General features: G+C 42.0%; 1 protein-coding gene across 1 annotated transcript in view; it reads right to left on the bottom strand.

Annotated features, from left to right (window-relative positions):
• LOC124795689 (sterile alpha motif domain-containing protein 1-like) overlaps nucleotides 1–11,340 on the bottom strand; it is a 57,371-nt gene extending 46,031 nt beyond the window's left edge. The window contains exon 1 of the mRNA XM_047259770.1: nucleotides 11,145–11,340. Coding sequence (XP_047115726.1) covers nucleotides 11,145–11,340 — 196 coding nt within the window. The remainder of the gene's footprint in view (nucleotides 1–11,144) is intronic.
• Between the last annotated feature and the right edge of the window lie 1,877 nt (nucleotides 11,341–13,217).

Here is a 13,217-nt window from a genome sequence, read left to right as displayed (position 1 = left end):
AGAATTAGTGGTCTCGTTTTGTCGGGACCACTATGCATCAATATGTATAAATGGTAATGGAATATTACACATGAGAATTTGTTCTACCAAAAGCGGGCGTGGTATGACCATTAATCCTAGAGCACTAAAACCTCGTAAAAACTACGATTGCAGTTGGTATCTCTTCGTGGTTCCCGTCAGTCTGAACACTTGAGCGACAGAAGCCTTTGAGTACCTTCATGAAAAATATAGTTGCTAACAACGTAGCCGGCCGTTGTGGCCGAGCGGTTATAGGCGCTTCAGTCTGGAACCGCGCTGCTGCTACGGTCGCAGGTTCGAATCCTACCTCGGGCATGGATGTGTGTGATGTCCTTAGGTTAGTTAGGTTTAAGTAGTTTCTAAGTCTAGGGGACTGATGACCTCAGATTTAACATCGCATAGTGCTTAGAGCCATTTGAATCATTTGTTAACAACGGCTGAATTACCCGAGTCCAGTGGTTTGCTGGCACTGGTGCCATGTAAATATCATCAATGTTTAATAACGGTGTGCCTGTTTTCTAATAGTCGGCATACTTTTTTCATCGCTTAAAATTAATCTCATTAGGGCATCGTCTGTAAAATAGCAAGCAGTCACAGTTAGAAGAGTGTTAGCTTCTATCACACTGGGCCTCTTCAGTGCTAATCTCGTCTTTTGCTACTGAAATTAGCTGGGTGGTGCTGAATTTGATTTCGACACTAACATACTGGGTGATTTGCTTCAAGAAGCTGATAAAGACACAGGCAGTGGACAGTTTAGTGAAGAATAAGTTTTTCTTCAAGAAGTTAATTTTGGTGCATAGATGACAGTGATGTAGATCCAGACGTAGAAGTAGCAAATGCGCAATGGGATGAAGAAGCCCTGGAAGACCGTGGAAGAAAGCAGAAGACCCTCTACTCATTTTTTGCGTAAAATACTTTTGGATTGATATTAATTATAATAATTTTTAACTAGTGCTTAGCATAGAGTATGACTTTTCCCAATTTTGAGCAGTAAGTTTTCATTATAGGGTATAAAACAAGGCATTTTGTATTTATTTTGTATCTAACGTACCATTGTAGATCTAATAAATGTAGCTAACTAGTGCACAACATATAAATTATGACTTCCTCTGCATAGCGTTTGGAGTAGTAAAATTTACGATTGTTTAGTTATAACGAATATTTTCCCCGCTTTACTGCCCTGGGATTGAACTGGTTGAAAAGGTCGGTAACGGAAATAAGATCGTCACTTGTGAAGAAAAAGCGATGAAGAGAAACAATTATGCTTGTCAACATTGTTCTCTCGTAATGGACAATAAAACGGATTCTTAGTTCCTAGGGAGTACTGTTACGAGAAGTTCTTGTGATAAGTGTGAAAATAAGCCCACGTAAAGAGTTCTCGTTGTTCTGAAATGAGGGGCAATAACTAACTACACATGAAGAATTGCGATGAGAGCATATATGAAATTTAATTACTTTGAGCCTGGTCATCGGTTTCTAAGGTCGAAGCGTGTTGCAACGCAGGATCGTTAGGTACTGTGGCGGTAGAGATACTGCTGTGTCTTGAAAAACTGTGCTGAATTTCTATCTGTAGCTAACGACGAAGGTTATATAAATGATCGACAAAATTAGAGATGCATATATTAGTCAGATCTCAACCGATTTCGTATTTATTTTCAGCTCGAGACTACAGGTTACATTAACATCTCTTAGCAACGCCTTTATTAGTCAGCAAGTTTCACCTTAGTCGATGGATGGCAGCTTTAGTACCTCTGACAACCTGGCCGACGAAGTACATGCGGTTAGACTGCATTGCGAATGCGAGGTGTATTGCTCCATTATACTTACGGCTGACGACACCCACTCGCGTTTTCATCAAACTGTCGCAGTTTAAATAGTTGTGTTTCTCAAGCGTAACGACCTCTGACAAGTATTTTTCAGTACCACTTTGCGAAGCAACGTGAGTGCCGGTCGTCAGTTAAGCTCATAAGAAAGTTAGTAAATATTTATTTGTTATAACACTTTAACAATTCTGAATTTTTAATATTTTTAACACTTTTATGTAAATTGTCTTTTATAATATCTAGATAGATCTTGGTCTAAATCAGCCTGCTGAAAGCATACGTAATGTGTATCCTTACTTGCTTGTAGACGTTGACGATAACTTTATTTTATCCTTACGATAAAAAATGCCATTAGCAATGTCTCTAAGCAAATAAGGATCACATATGTTTTCAGCAGGCGAAGATGATGGTTTTACACCATTATCTATCTAGATGTTAATATTCTGAATCCGCAGTCATTTGTCTGGTAAGTTGTCGTCCTCTATCGTATAATATCCTGTGTCCATTTAACCATAGCTGTAGACAGAGCCTCGTCCTCAACAGTCGTGTGTTACGTATGCTTATTATTTATGTGTCTGCTGCTACAGATCTTTCCACCTAAAGCTCGTTGCAGCGCCAAGCTAAATATCCACGGATTCTTAGCAAACAACCCACCAAACGGTCCATTTCTGAAATACGTAATTTGCTCCTCTATTTCTTGTAGTACATATGAAATTTGATCTTTATATAACTATTTAATCTCTTCCTATAGCATTACAATTCAAACAGGTCCAGTTACTTCTTATCTCGTCTCACTTCTGCACAGTTATTTGCTCCTGCTATGCGACTAAGCGAAGCCTCGCAGTATTTAAGACAATGGGCTCGAATACTGAAGTAATGGCTTCAAATTCACATCCATCCATTTTTTTAAAATTTATTGGCTTTTGGGACATTCACACACGGTTATCTCCAAAGTGTAACGTCAATTATGACGATACGGACGTAAGGACAACAAAACACCCAGTCCCTGAGCGGAGAAAATCTTTGTCCCGGCCGCGAATCGAACCCAAGTACCTTTGGTTAACAACCCGCCGCGCTGACCAAGCAGCTACCGAGGCGGACCATCCGTCAATACATCCTTCCATCTAGATTTTGATTTTGTGTCATTTTCCTGAAACGCATCACAAAAATACGAGCACGTTTCTTTTGAAACGGATATCTTGTGCTTCATCTCTAACGATCTCGACATAAACAAGGAGGAAGATAATAGCGCTCCTTTCCTACTCCAAGGCGCACAAAGTTTCAAACACTGATTCTCAATTATGCGTCAATATTTGGTACCAAGAAATCGTTTCGGCTGAAGAAAGCTCTCGTTTATCTTGTGCAATTTTACTTTCCGGATAGTTTAAATTCTTCACTTATCCTTTCCATTATTTCTATTTTGCAAGTCGTCAATCTTCTTTGCATTATTATGCGTCACCTTTATATGTACATTTATCTCAGTCCAAATTCTGTGCTATTATATCCATTTGGTCCAGTCATTGTGTAAGTCTTCCTTTCATTCGACGAGAAGGACCAAATGTTCATGTCTTCTAGAGTGAAAGGGGCGACTGGTTCTCGTTTTGCTCTACTTTCTTCAGAAAGTCATCTTGCGTCAGAGCTACAACCTAGATATTCGTTCCGGAGGAGGAATTCATGCAGTGAAATGACCTAGCTTGATTAGCTGTATGTTCTGACGCCTTTAATAACGAAGCCTACATAATTCTGAGCAAATAATATTCTTTTCGCCTTCTATATTTTTTCACTTTTAAATTTGCTCTTTCAAATTAGATTCCGAAATGTATGTTAACAGTCGGAATTGCGTGTCACGGTGAAGACAAACAATATTTTTAATATGACAGATATTTAGTCTCTTTTACCCAGTTACCGACACATAGCAATAGGTTGTATATAGGCTTTATAATGCAGTACGCCGGAGTTTCAGCAGTCTTTTACCATAATCTTTGCAGTGGAACTGTGCTGTGAGAAATTGTGCTTGATCTGTGCACATCATATTTATAACAGTTAATTGCATATCCGGTGATTCCCAGTTAATTTTAGCGAACAAGACAACAAAGTATGCAAGTGTGTTAAGTCATGACATTTATCTTTTACTTTTTTACATTTTTATCATCTTTCATTGCACAAGTCAATCTACAATTGCATAACAGGCCGAAAATGTGCCTTTTTTCAGTGGAAGTCACTTTACGCCCTCATTCTTCAATTTCACTTACCAAAGCAAACTTGTCCATCTCTTCAGCAAGTAATGAAATTGCTTCGGCAAATGTGAGACAGCCTTTCGAATCCACTCTACATGTCAGGATGCTCAACAGAATGGATTTTAACAGATCTACTGATTGTCTTCCAAGTTCGACCTGCAACTTGATCTCTTCTTAAGCGCCAGAAAATTTCACATCTCTATGAGCTAAAGAACATGCTCAATAATCTGGAGTAATATATACGTTTAGCTTTCCTAATTACCGTTTTAACGGAATAATAGCGTTAAGGCTGCAGTGGAGCAGTAGAATGCTTATTCGTCAAGTTTCCGTGCATAGTCGCGACAGCTTGCTTCGTCCTCAATCGTATAGATATGTAGTTTATTTATTCTCCCGTATTAACTATTTATATTGTTTGAAGAATTGTTGTTATGTTAAGGAAAATGCTAGATTACGTAAACATCCAAATAGGTGTTATGTCGTTTTAGTTAAGAGACAGGCTGGTGGAAGGTGGAAACATAAAGTTTTTTGGAATGTTCACGCACGCGGACAGATATTTGCATAAAAATCCATCACTCGCGACGAAAGAGAGGTGTCATTAAAAGGCCGCGCGGTTAGAGGCGACATGTCACTAATTGCGCGGCCCCTCCCGCCGGAGGTTCGTTCAAAATGGTGCAAATGGCTCTAAGCATTATGGGACTTAACATCTGAGGTCATAAGTCCCCTAGACTTAAAACTACTTAAACCTAACTGACCTGCGGACATCACACACATCCATGCCCGAGGCAGGATTCGAACCTGCGACCGTAGCAGCAGTGCGGCTCCGAACTGAAGCGCCGGAGGTTCGAGTCCTCCCTCGGGCATGGGGGTGTGTGCTGTCTTTAGCGTAAGTTAGTGTAAGTAGTGTGTAAGTTTAGGGACCGATGACCTTAGCAATTTGGTCCCTTAGAAATTCACACACATTTGAACATTCGTCATTAAAAGTCTTATTGACAGAGACATAAGAATTTCTATGCTTGAATAACTTATCCGAATTAAAGCATCTGAAGCAGGACCTCGACAAAAATGACTATTCAAGAAAAGATGGAAACAATGTTCTACGACCAAAGAACAGCAGGACAGAGGGCAACAACAAAACACAGCCATGAATAACACAGTATCTTTCTCCTTTATCGAAAAAGTAACTGATAAGATTGCAAAGGCATTACAGAAAAATAACATTAGACCAGTTTTTAGACCAACTAGGAAAATTTATCAAGCACTTCTATCTGTAAGGTATAAACGCCCTCCTCCGTGAGCAAGTGAAGGTCAACATTGGAACTACCAAGAGCTGCGTGAATACACGGCTGAAGGAACGTGAGAGTCTCTGCCGATCAGGGAGAATAGCTGTAGCAGAGGAAATCGTGAAGTTTTCCGAAACTACAGTTTGATCTACAACGACGAACTGTTATTCACAGCTGTTTACAGAACCCATGAAAATATATAAACATGGGGATGATTTTGACAGCAAAGAAGTAGCAGTGAAACTTAGTGATGTATGAACAGTGACTCTAGAGAATCGATAGATAAGTTTTATCTTTGACAGACAGCAACCCATAGTGAGGTTTTATCTCTGAAAATGATTATCTCTGCCGGCCAGGTGTTAATACGGCCATGTCCTTTTTTTTCTACAGTATTTACATTGCTCTCCGGCGTCCGACCTGTCACTCGGCAAGACTCAGAGGAACAAGGAGCACATCCGAAGATATCCAGCGCAGCTCTGTAAGAAACTTTCGGAATGGAAAAATTTCAAGGACTACGGCCATACAACCCGGAAGACTAACCAGCAACTAAGACTATCTGTCATGAAAGACTTCACTGCATGTTTTCAGAATATTCTACACCGACGCACAAAGATTTTGCTAATTTCACCCTGAAATAAGTATTTTTATCACTGAATCCTGCCACAGTTAGCGTACATGTAGTAAGTAGGAGAAGCCTTTTTACCAACACAGATCATTCTGTACGTGTTTTGTCCGCGACTCGGCACGAACGGAAGCTCACATAACAAGTCTTAAAATTTTAGTTCTTTCATTTGGAAATTACAGTATACATTAGCACGCCGTCGACGCCTTCTGATGAACTCCAGGCTAGCGTTCGACTTCCCCACTACAAGCCTAACTTGGGCCATCCATCTTGTGTAGCGCGACGGTATTTGTGTGTTGACAGTGACTCAGGCGATTCGTCGTTGACTGGTTGATTACCTGGCGTCGCTCAGTTACTGATTTATCCCAATTTTATAAATCATTAGATAGCAGACGGTGTGAAATCTCTCAACAGCGTAAATAAAAGTGTCTGGTTTTAAAAGTATTAAACCCGGCGTAGATTACAACGAAAATTCTTTCACAGATTTTCTTCAAAGTTAATTTAACACAAAACTGGAGTATATACAATACTTTTACTCTCATCTACTAGTACAAGAATAAATAAATTCGTCGGTGAGCCTACCCGTGAGCTAGCAACACACGCACTGCACACACACAGCCAGATGTGTCTTAATAGTTTATTTTCCAGCAGTTAAACCGTATAGGTACTAAGTTTCGTTGAAATAACTGAGGCATTTCACAGTTGTACTTACATATCACCACTTTCCCATCCTCACACATACAGGCCTTTTAAGGATTGTCTTACTCCCACGAGAATTTCTCCTGGTATAAGTCGTAAGTGTACAAAACCTTGATAAAATTGTTCCAGGCGTTCCAGAGCTGGAAAAAGCATGCATGAGCGAACACACACACACACACACACACACACACACACGCACACACACACACACACACACACACACACATACGCACGCACAAGCGCGCGTTTATTTGTGTTGTTGCAGCATTCCACTCTAGTCTGTCCTGTGCAGTCCTCTTCATCTCTGTACAACTGCTGCAGTACACACCGATTTGAATCTGCTTACTGTATTCAAGCCTTGGTTTTCCACTAAAAGTTTTTGCTCTCTACACTTTCTCCATAAACAAACTGTTCTTCTACAAGTCTAATACATTTAAATGTTATAAATGATATTTTTCTTGCGTATTTTATTGGGTTTTCGTGTGCTTTGAATTGCATTCTATCCACAACAACCACCAATAACTTATTGTTTTCTTCATTATTTTATTGTCATTTTAATTCTCTCTGACCATCTGACGCTACCAGAGAGTAAATAAAGAAATATTTCGTTTCCTCTTGAAGAAGTCTGAGTAGTATGGTAACTTTTACACGCCTAAAGAAAATTTTAGCTAGGTTTCTGTTTAAAATGAACAAAGGTCGCATCCAATCGACATCTGAACGTCAGAAGGAAGGATTTTTGAACACACCATATCGTATTTTTTCTGTTTTCCGAAAAGTAAAATCGGATGAATGGACAAGTATCTGAACCCGACTTCCTTCGGATACGATTCTTGTGTTATTCCACCTTCCGTTCGATATGACTAGGGAGGACTTCATAATCATGTGTTTGTGTTGCTAGATGGCTAAACTGTGGGAATTTGACGGCCAGTGAAGATAAGGGGACAGAAAATGTACAGGATCACAAGGTGAAGTAACGGTTTGAGGAATAATCTTCCTTTATATGCGAACATTTTAGGTTAGGCTTTACCATTACTGTTACTGATACCGAATGAAACAACAAGTTTATTGTTACGAAACACTTTATTTATACCCACAACGTTTTTGAAAGGGTTAGACCTCCATCATCAGATAGATTTACAATTGTTAGTACGACATATGTCGTACTAACAAGTTGTGACACGTTCCTTTCTCTGTCGTAATACATCACATGTAAACTGTCATATTTTATAAACAAAGATGGTGTCCAGATACACACTACCTTTGCTTACAGAGTGCCACAGTTTACATGTGGTGTATTACGACAGAGAAAGGAGCTCATGAGCACTGTCCCAGTGCCACAGATTACCGTAACGTCGTGAAACAACACATACCGGTCGTACTAACTCACGTAAATCCACCTGATGATGGAAGTTTAAATTTTCGAAACGCATTGTTAACACAAATATAAAGAGTAACTTGTAACAGTAAACTTGTTGTTTCATTCGAATAACCTTCCTGTATTCTATCTAACAAGGTGCTGTAAAGTTACCAGATATCACTTACCTCAACTTGATAGTCTATAAATTCAACATCCTACTGATGCATGAGATTCTAAAACCTCTAGTAAGTTGGAAAGTATTAAATATGTGGTCAGAAATATTACAAGGGAATGTTTCGAAACAAGACGATTTTCTTTTTATGAGATTCTTAAAGCACTTATACTCTAGTCAGGCTGTAAAACGATTGAATTATGACTAGCGTAAGGACAACAACAAAAACATGTGCGAATTTACAGCTCTTTATGACTACATCGCTTTTACCGCAATCCATTCGCTCGTGAACAAAAGAGTGAATGACAAATTACACCATCCACTGTTCATAACTTTCGGTGTGCATATGCAGATGAAGACGGTTGTTGGTTATTACTAAAGCTCACGTAAGCTCAGCCGAACGATTCCAAATGATGAGTATTAGCGATTTGTTTTCTTAACTACTCGAGCTTTTAGAGAAAGCCGTTGGGAAAGAATATGCTAACACCATCCCTGTCGTGAAAAATTGCGGTGTTCCGCTGTGAACTTTATTCGTTAACAGAAGATGAAAATATCACAAGCAGCCTTGTTCTTTAGGAGCAATATTTTTTCTAAATTTCGGGAAACACTGATATTTTACTTTTCAGAATGTGTTTGCCCTGCCGCATAAACATCCAGTTCATTTGCAATTCCCGAGACTATAATAAGAATTTATGTATCCTGAAACACAAACTTCTCAATGCAGTGTGCGCAGTAAAAGAAAAGGAGAAAAACAACACAAGATATGTGTTTCGTGAGACGACTAGCGGTTAGAGCCGTTTCGGCGTTGACACTGGTTAAAAAGATAAATTAACATTGCTATTCATTTATCAATATGAAGTTGTTCTACTAAGCAGCGACGGAATAACCTGTACTCTTGTGGGACCGTTGTGTCGTATTTATCATATAAGGACATTATATATTATGTTATGAGACTAAAGAAGCTGCTGTGTTTCAGTATATTGTTTAATACTGTAGGCTTATTTCTGCGTGGTTGCCATTATCAGGTTACATCATGTTCTCTTGATACCGATGTGACATAGATGTCTCAGTTGCTATCACACTACTGGGTAACTTTGCTTCTTTTACCTTGTTGGGACTATAGCAGATGCTAAACTTTCGTTGGAGCAGTCATTTGTGTAGTTGTCGAATTATGAAAGTTTATTTCATAATGGCTTTTCGTAACAGCTGTATTGACAGATTAAAACTGTGTGCCGGACCGAGACTCGAACTCGGGACCTTTGCCTTTTGCGGGCACTTGCCCACGAAAGGCAAAGGTCATGATTTCGAGTCTCGGTCCGGCACACAGTTTTAATCTGCCAGGAAGGTTCATATCAGCGCACACTTCGCTGCAGAGCGAAAATCTCATTCTGGAAACATCCCCCAGGTTGTGGCTAAGACATGTCTCCGCAATATCCTTTCTTTCAGGAGTGCTAGTTCTGCAAGGTTCGCAGGAGAGCTTCTGTAAAGTTTGGAAGGTAGGAGACGAGGTACTGGCAGAAGTAAAGCTGTGAAGACGGCGCGTGAGTCGTGCTTGGGTAGCTCAGTGGGTAGAACACTTGCCCGCGAAAGGCAAAGTTCCCGAGTTCGAGTATCGGTCCGGCACACAGTTTTAATCTGCCAGGAAGTTTCATATCAGCGCACACTCCGCTGCAGAGTGAAAATCTCATTCATAGCTGTGTCGACATTTGGGCCAGCTATGTGATCTTTTTGGACGAACATCGCTGATCCAGCTGTCAGTGTGCCTGTCACGAAATGTCGTTATGAAATAAACTTTCATAGTTCGATAACTACACAAATAACTGCTCCAACAAAAGTCATCTACAATAGCTTCAAAAAGTTAAAAGGAGGAAAGTTACCCTGTAGTGTGACAGCAACTGAGACATCTATGTCACATCGGTATCAAGAGCACAGGATGGAACCTGATGACAATCACGCAGAAATAAGCCTATAGTATTAAACAATATATTTAAATACAGTAGCGTCTTTGGTGTCATAAGATAATATACAACGTCCTTATATCACAGAATACCGTATTAACAAGAACGTGATAGATGCGAGGTAACAGAGATGCTCTTTAGTTGCGACTGTGTTACTCGCACAGTATAAACTAATAAACTAACAGTTCGTTAGCAGTTGCAAAAGTTATGACCCTATTTATGCATCCTGGGAACGCGAAACAGATTCCGCAGTGGCCTGTGTGCGGAAAGTTGAAGAGGAAGTAACGGCAGGATTTTTATTTATGGTCAACTTTAACAGTTAGATTTAATTCCGTGTTCGGAATCAATGACACGAAACGGGGGAGTTTGTCCACTAAGATCACAACGAGAGCTCCGAATGGAAAATGTTAACGAAGTTCGTTACTCGAGACGAAGACAAGTGTTATGGAGTTCGAGACAGGGATGCCAAGTGTTCACGAGATACTTCGTGATGAGGCGGCCTGCGCGCTCGGATAAGCATCTTCCTTCCCGACACGGCAGCACGGGCGCCGCTCTTCCGGCTCTAATTGATAGAACTGCTCGCTATGTGAGCGGAATAGAGTATTTGTCAGGCGCGGCGGCGACGCAAGCCGCGACGGCGACGGCTCTCCATGCGGCTCACGCAGGGTCGCAGAACGCGCATCCCGGCAGCAGCAGCAGACCGGCGGCCGTGTATTCCGTAACGACCTTTACGCCACTCGCTTTCGAAATGCGCGCCGCCCTATTCCGGCCATTACGGCGAGAGCGCACCCGTCGCCCCCGCGGCGAGGCGATATTTTTGCGGACCGAGTGTCCGGCGCCCTGAAGAACGCACGCGTGTTTATTTTAATGGCTCATTTATGGCCAGGTTCGCTGATGCGGTGCCGCTCCGAGCGCGCCCTGTCCGGCGGCTGGGCGGAGGTGGAGCGAGTGGGGAAGGAGGGAGGGGAAAAAAAGTACAAATGGTGCCGGGTGCAGGTGGCGTCGCGGCGTTCTTTATGCGGGGGCGGCGTCGCGGGGGCGGCGTCGCTTGTCCGCCGCCGCTCGGCTCTCCGGCGACGCGTCGGCCCGGCTGGCCTCTAGGGTCCTCGTGCGGTTGTGGCGACCCTCGGGCGCGGATTAGTTTGAAATATGCCGCCAGGTGCGGAAGTGCCATTCCAGGCACTCGACGGTCGACGCCCTGACGCCGCGCCGTCGAGTACACCTCCCTGCCGGATGGCTTCCACTAGCAAGTCGCGCAGCGGTAGATGAATACCCGGAACAGCCACATTAAACATGGCCACCTGCCGTTTGCAGCAGCGTACACGGCAGCTGCACGAGCTGGAAGCTCTTCCGATGTGGCTGCATCTTTCCTTAGTCCTAAGTAATGATCTATCATGAGCACTCCCCTACGATATTCTATGCCACCTGCGTCAGGTGGTGAAGAGGCCGCATAGAACTACCCACACGCGGTGAAGTTAGTGCACGAGACAACGCGCTTTGCATGAGCCGTAACAGCAACACCTGTCACCGCTAGACATAAGCACACCAGGCAAAAAAAATATATATGTGGTGTCCGTTCATTCGGAGATGTCCGAAAGAACAGACACACACACACACACACACACACACACACACACACACATATATATATATATATATATATATATATATATATATATATATATACCGGGTGATCAAGAATTGTATAAATTTGAAAACTGAATAAATCACGGAATAATGTAGATAGAGAGGTACAAATTGACACACATGCTTGGAAAGACATGGGGTTTTATTAGAACCAAAAAAATACAAAAGTTCAAAAAATGTCCGACAGATGGCGCTTCTTCTGATCAGAATAGCAATAATTAGCATAACAAACTAAGACAAAGCAAAGATGATGTTCAAAAATGGTTCAGATAGCTCTGAGCAATATGGGACTCAACTTCTGAGGTCATTAGTCCCCTAGAACTTAGAACTAGTTAAACCTAACTAACCTAAGGACATCACACACATCCATGCCCGAGGCAGGATTCGAACCTGCGACCGTAGCGGTCTCGCGGTTCCAGACTGCAGCGCCTAGAACCGCACGGCCACTTCAGCCAGAGCAAAGATGATGTTCTTTACAGGAAACGCTCAATATGTCCACCATCATTCCTCAACAATAGCTGTAGTCGAGGAATAATGTTGTGAACAGCACTGTAAAGCATGTCCGGAGTTATGGTGAGGCATTGGCGTCGGATGTTGTCTTTCAGCATCCCTAGAGATGTCGGTCGATCACGACACACTTGCTGCTTCAGGTAACCCCAAAGCCAATAATCGCACCGACTGAGGTCTGGGGACCTGGGAGGACAAGCATGACGAAAGTGGCGGCTGAACGCACGATCATCACCAAACGACGCGCGCAAGAGATCTTTCACGCGCCATCTGTCGGACATTTTGTGAACTTTTTTTTGGTTCTAATAAAACCCCATATCATTCCAAGCATGTGTGTCAATTTTTACCTCTCTATTTACTATTAAGTTTTCAGACTTATACTGACATTTTGATCATCTTGTGTGTGTGTGTGTATATATGTATATATCAAAAAAACTTTTGCAACAACTCAGTTCCGAGAGTTCCAGAACCTGTACAAAAAATTGGAATAGAGATCAACATAAACTTAAACATTGCTCATGAAAACTACACATTCCATGTTGTAGCACCATACAGCGCGAACTTCAGAGGTGTGATCCAGATCGCTGTACACACCAGTACCTCTAATACCCAGTAGCACGTCCTCTTGCATTGATGCATGCCTGTATTCATCGTGACATACTATCCACAAGTTCATCAAGGCACTGTTGGTCCAGAGGGTGGTTGGTGGGTCACGTCGTCCATAAACAGCCCTTCGCAATCTAGCACAGGCATGTTCGATAGGGTTCATGTCTGCAGAACATGCTGGCCACTGTACTCGAGCGATGTCGTTATGCTGAAGGAAGTAATTCATGAGATGTGCACGATGGGGGCGGGAATTGTCGTCCATGAAGACGAATGCCTCGCCAATATGCTGCC

This window comes from Schistocerca piceifrons, chromosome 4 (assembly GCF_021461385.2).
Source record: "Schistocerca piceifrons isolate TAMUIC-IGC-003096 chromosome 4, iqSchPice1.1, whole genome shotgun sequence".
Taxonomy (NCBI): Eukaryota; Metazoa; Arthropoda; class Insecta; order Orthoptera; family Acrididae; genus Schistocerca; species Schistocerca piceifrons.
This window is presented reverse-complemented; position numbering and strand designations above follow the sequence as displayed.